The sequence below is a fragment of the Oncorhynchus tshawytscha genome, linkage group LG26 (genome assembly GCF_018296145.1).
Source record: "Oncorhynchus tshawytscha isolate Ot180627B linkage group LG26, Otsh_v2.0, whole genome shotgun sequence".
NCBI classification, from domain to species: Eukaryota; Metazoa; Chordata; class Actinopteri; order Salmoniformes; family Salmonidae; genus Oncorhynchus; species Oncorhynchus tshawytscha.
Genome location: NC_056454.1, coordinates 46,340,720 through 46,346,719, shown reverse-complemented (window position 1 = coordinate 46,346,719; position 6,000 = coordinate 46,340,720). Strand labels below are relative to the sequence as shown.

Here is a 6,000-nt window from a genome sequence, read left to right as displayed (position 1 = left end):
TAGGTAGATGAGTGGGGTTGTTAGGTAGGTGAGTGGGGTTGTTACATATGTGGGTGGGGTTGTTAGCTAGGTGAGTGGGGTTGTGAGGTAGGTGGGTGGGTGTGGTTGTTAGGTGGGTAGGTGTGGTTGTTAGGTGGGTGGGTGTGGTTGTTAGGTGGGTGGGTGTGGTTGTTAGGTGGGTGGGGTTGTTAGGTGGGTTGTTAGGTAGGTGGGTGGGACTGTTAGGTAGGTTGGTGGGGTTGTTAGGTGGGTTGTTAGGTAGGTGGGTGGGGTTGTTAGCTGGGTTGTTAGGTAGGTGGGTGAGGTTGTTAGCTGGGTTGTTAGGTAGGTGGGTGAGGTTGTTAGGTGGGTTGTTCGGTAGGTGGGTGAGGTTGTTAGGTGGGTTGTTAGGGTTGAAAAAGGCTACATCTCTACATGACTAAGATGGATAATGTTAAATTGTCCTCTATGTATTTTTCAAGTAAATCTAATGCCCAAAAAATCCTCCGCAGTAAGTGCAGTCCAGCTGTAGAGTACTAAGGAAGCCCAGAAGGTTTCCTCTGTGCCCGCTGACCTCTCCTCCAACCTTATATGGCGCTGGCGTTGGGGTCGTACTTTCGCTTCTTCACATTTCTTCACGTTCAGGGGAGAGTCGGAAAAGAAGACAGGGGTTAATGTCTGGTATATTACAGATTATGGTGGTACAGTAAGTGCACATTGGAGAAGCAGCCACACTCATCTCTAAGACAACAGCAGTCATATCTGGTGGTTTCATAATGGACTGTTCACTGCAGCTAAGGTCTTCAGTGACGTCACTGGAGAGTAGATTCCTGGTATTTATTTGGTACGTTAACTACTGGTACGTTAACTATTGGTACGTTAACTATTGGAATGTTAACTACTGGTACGTTAACTACTGGTACGTTAACTACTGGTACGTTAACTACTGGTACGTTAACTACTGGTACGTTAACTACTGGTACGTTAACTACTGGTACGTTAACTATTGGTATGTGCAGTGCTTTTATGGTTGTTTATTTTTCAGAAAGACAGTGAGTAAATTAGTCTGCATTGCAATGACACTAATTTTGTGTTTTTCTCATTAGCAACCACAGCATGGTGCTGGAGGCAATGAGAAGAGGCTGTGCTAGTCCATGTGGCATACAGTTAGCTTTCCAAAACACAAGGACAAGGAGAGGACACAAATCTCTCATTACCATCTTTGACAGGAAAATACACATTTGTTCCATTCAAAACATTAGCATCTGGGGTGAAAGAGAACCAACAAAAATGTACTCTATAAAAGAAGGGAAAGAGGAGACAACGACACATCAACAACAACAACAACCACAAAGACGACAACAACAACAAGATAACACCAACAACATGAGTTGGTGCATAACCTCTCTGTAAGTGGCTTGATGTAGGGCTTCTAGCAGTCTGTCATGCACCTGTTTCAATAGTAGGCCAGTTGGAGATGGCTCTATTGATGTGCGTGGTGGGTCATGCAGTACAATGCGCCGTGTGTGTACCAGGTCTGTGAAGCAGGCAGCAATGGCAGCTGTTGTGGGCGGGTCCGGGAGTCCTGCTCTGCTCTAGGGCGGAGCCTGGCCATCCAGGTGGGTGTGGCCAGCCATGACACAAAGGCTTTGGCCAACAATATGGCCCTGGCTTCTCTCTCACCACTTCCGCTTAAACTCTCACCCTCGAACCCTCGTACCGGAGTGAGAAAAAGATGATGGTAGTGATAAGAGTATGGTAACCCAGGAGCATGTCATCCTGGGTTAGGCTCAGCCTTTGTGCAATGAACTGACCTTATCCAAGTAAACATGCAGAAATAAATGTTTTGGTGACAAACATGATGCTTTGCTAACTGGCATGCTTTGGTGTTTGAACTATATTTATCAACTCCTTTTCTTTCTTTAGATTAATGGTGTGTAACACCCCTGTTGCCCAGCACAACAGGTTGACCAGTGAGCGACTGCCACTTGATGCCTCAAATTAGTGAACACAACATAATGTGTCCAGGAGCTATAATCTGAATGTGTCGAGGAGCTATAATCTGAATGTGTCGAGGAGCTATAATCTGAATGTGTCGAGGAGCTATAATCTGAATGTGTCGAGGAGCTATAATCTGAATGTGTCGAGGAGCTATAATCTGAATGTGTCGAAGAGCTATAATCTGAATGTGTCAAAAAGCTACAGTATAATCTTAATGCACATACTAGATTAGTAGTAAGAACAGTTTGGTCTCCAAGTGCTCCTAGCTGATTTAATGATTATTCTGCTTAGCTAGCAGGTTTAGTAACTGTACTGAACATGCACGTCAAACTTTGCACTGTGCCTGTTTTATCAGTTTGAGATTCTGCCACAGACTCACAGAGGCCCAACCTCTCCCCCAACATAATCTCTATGGTATTTATTCACCCTATAGGATTGATTGTGGACCTGTAAGAAAAGTAAAGGTATCATGAACACATGCAAGATGCCTTCAAAACATATCAGTGTGTGTTTACTGCTTACTGTGCAAGTGATGGTACATCGGACAAACGTGCATCAGGTATGTGTGTGTGTCCCATTCTGTATCAGGTGTGTGCGTGTGCGTGTGTGTGTGTGTGTGTGTGTCCCTGAGTCCATGTCCGTATTCTGTAGCAGGAGCTCAAACACTGGTGTCTATATGCAACAGCAGGGGATGCCAGAGTCATGGAGAAGAGGCATGTGGTGTGTTGCTTACTTAAAGCCCCATCCGGTCCCCCCCAGCACTATGGCAGCCACCAGGATGGCACCGGCGATGGAGCCTATTATAAGATTGGTGGCACTGGGACCTGCAAAGGGTTATGGGGGAGAAAGACATGAATGACTCACGTATGGTATATTTTTTGCATGCTTATAAGGACCTTCTACTCAATGTTACCGTGGTAGTAGTGATTATCAGGACCTTCTACGCAACATTACCGTGGTAGGAGTGATTATCAGGACCTTCTACTCAACGTTACCGTGGAAGTAGTGATTATCAGGACCTTCTACTCAGCGTTACCGTGGTAGTAGTGATTATCAGGACCTTCTACTCAATGTTACCGTGGTAGTAGTGATTATCAGGACCTTCTACTCAGCGTTACCGTGGTAGTAGTGATTATCAGGACCTTCTACTCAATGTTACCGTGGTAGTAGTGATTATCAGGACCTTCTACTCAACGTTGCCGTGGTAGTAGTGATTATCAGGACCTTCTACTCAACGTTGCCGTGGTAGTAGTGATTATCAGGACCTTCTACTCAATGTTACCGTGGTAGTAGTGATTATCAGGACCTTCTACTCAACGTTACCGTGGTAGTAGTGATTATCAGGACCTTCTACTCAGCGTTACTGTGGTAGTAGTGATTATCAGGACCTTCTACTCAACGTTGCCATGGTAGTAGTGATTATCAGGACCTTCTACTCAGCGTTACCGTGGTAGTAGTGATTATCAGGACCTTCTACTCAACGTTGCCGTGGTAGTAGTGATTATCATGACCTTCTACTCAGCGTTGCCGTGGTAGTAGTGATTATCAGGACCTTCACCTCAATGTTGCCGTGGTAGTAGTGATTATCAGGACCTTCTACTCAGCGTTACCGTGGTAGTAGTGATTATCAGGACCTTCTACTCAACGTTTCCGTGGTAGTAGTGATTATCAGGACCTTCTACTCAGCGTTACCGTGGTAGTAGTGATTATCAGGACCTTCTACTCAACGTTGCCGTGGTAGTAGTGATTATCATGACCTTCTACTCAGCGTTGCCGTGGTAGTAGTGATTATCAGGACCTTCTACTCAACGTTGCCGTAGTAGTAGTGATTATCAGGACCTTCTACTCAATGTTACCGTGGTAGTAGTGATTATCAGGACCTTCTACTCAACGTTGCCGTGGTAGTAGTGATTATCAGGACCTTCTACTCAACGTTGCCATGGTAGTAGTGATTATTATAAACCTCTCTTACTGTATTATCTTAAACTGAGAGATGTTTTACTCCTTTATGGCAGCATGTACCTAGCTACAGTCTCAGCCTAACCTACATTAGCTTCCGATGACAGGCTGCATGACGTTAGTGACAGGTGATCTATATGCGGATAAATGGACAGTGGAAAATGACCACATTGGATCTCTTTGGGAGTCCTAGTCACCACTCACAGACAGGATACAGTATCTCACGACGGTTCACTTTTCTTGAACGGGGTCTATCTCCATCTCTATCTCTGAAGTGCTCATATTTAGTCAAACTTACAGATATTGAATATTTTTTTTCTTGAGGCGATCTGCACCTCTGTGTTCCGTCCGCCATCTTCCTCAAACCGCTACTATCATTATTCTATCACAAAGAACGCTGTTTGTTCTTTGTTACAGAGCCAAACATATTGGAGAAGTGGTTTATCCATACATTATCCATCTTCATTTTGGATAGATAACTCTTCGTGTTGTTATTTGTTTGGAGTTTTCCGATTTTCCCAGAAGTGGTTAGATTCTATAGATTCTTCAATTACATTGAGCTGATTTCTGACGTGCTGTTCCTTCTTTTACCGTAGTGTATTTCTGTATTAGTGATTCACCACAGTGAAGGCATAGGCTCAGGTTTTCTGGGTCTCTATGTTTTGCAATTTCTTTCTTAGGTTTTTGCCTTCTTCATCAAACCATTTGCCCTTGTTGTTAATTTTTTGTTGTTGCCTGCTTGCAATGTTTTGATGTGATAGGGAAGCTAAGAGGTCAAATATACTGTTTAGGTGTTCTACTATGACAGTGAAACGTTTTGTCTAGGAAGTTGTCTAGAAGGGTTTGATGTCTATATCTGTGATGATGGTGATATCATGATGTCTATATCTGTGATGATATCATGATGTCTATATCTGTGATGATGGTGATATCATGATGTCTACATCTGTGATGATATCATGATGTCTATATCTGTGATGATGGTGATATCATGATGTCTATATCTGTGATGATATCATGATGCCTATATCTGTGATGATATCATGATGTCTATATCTGTGATGATGTGATATCATGATGTCTATATCTGTGATGATGGTGATATCATGATGTCAATATCTGTGATGATATCATGATGTCTATATCTGTGATGATGGTGATATCATGATGTCTATATCTGTGATGATGGTGATATCATGATGTCTATATTTGTGATGATGGTGATATCATGATGTCTATATCTGTGATGATGGTGATATCATGATGTCTATATCTGTGATGATATCATGATGTCTATATCTGTGATGATGGTGATATCATGATGTCTACATCTGTGATGATATCATGATGTCTATATCTGTGATGATGGTGATATCATGATGTCTATATCTGTGATGATATCATGATGTCTATATCTGTGATGATATCATGATGTCTATATCTGTGATGATATCATGATGTCTATATCTGTGATGATATCATGATGTCTATATCTGTGATGATGGTGATATCATGATGTCTATATCTGTGATGATGGTGATATCATGATGTCTATATCTGTGATGATGGTGATATCATGATGTCTATATCTGTGATGATATCATGATGTCTATATCTGTGATGATGGTGATATCATGATGTCTATATCTGTGATGATATCATGATGTCTATATCTGTGATGATATTAGAGGCCACAGCTACAGCACCTATTCTCCTGGGAATCATTAGATGTATCTGTGTGCCTATTCCAGAATAATAACTTTAATGATTATAATCAAATGTATTTGTTTAGCACCTTTCATACAAGCATCAGCAACTTATAGTTCTGTTAAAATTAGCACTTCAAAAAAAACTATAAAATAGCACAATAAAACAATAAGAGCAACAAAAGCAGACATAAAATATATATATATTTTTTAAAGTTAAAAATGATTAAAAACATTTATAAATGAAAAACAGTCAAAGAAGAATTAAAAGGCACACTAGTTAAATGCCATAGCCATCTTGAAGGACCGTCCATTCACTTTGACATGTACAAATGTTCTGCGACATGTACAGTTG

General features: G+C 41.7%; 1 protein-coding gene across 5 annotated transcripts in view; it reads right to left on the bottom strand.

Annotated features, from left to right (window-relative positions):
• Window positions 1-285: 285 nt before the first annotated feature.
• The window catches only part of LOC112224888 (disintegrin and metalloproteinase domain-containing protein 23-like), a 60,420-nt gene continuing 54,705 nt past the window's right edge, over window positions 286-6,000 (bottom strand). The window contains exons 25-27 of one of the 5 annotated variants that reach the window (XR_006080073.1): window positions 2,714-2,804; window positions 1,431-1,692; window positions 286-612 (exon numbers count right to left, since the gene is read on the bottom strand). Coding sequence is in view for 2 of the 5 variants with exons in the window: in XM_042306935.1 (XP_042162869.1) it covers window positions 567-612; window positions 2,714-2,804 (137 nt within the window). In the remaining 3 variants the exon portion in view is untranslated. Of the gene's footprint in view, window positions 613-1,430; window positions 2,805-6,000 lie in introns of all 5 variants that reach the window. The other 4 variants (XR_006080074.1, XR_006080075.1, XM_042306935.1 and 1 more) reach the window with 4 other exon arrangements.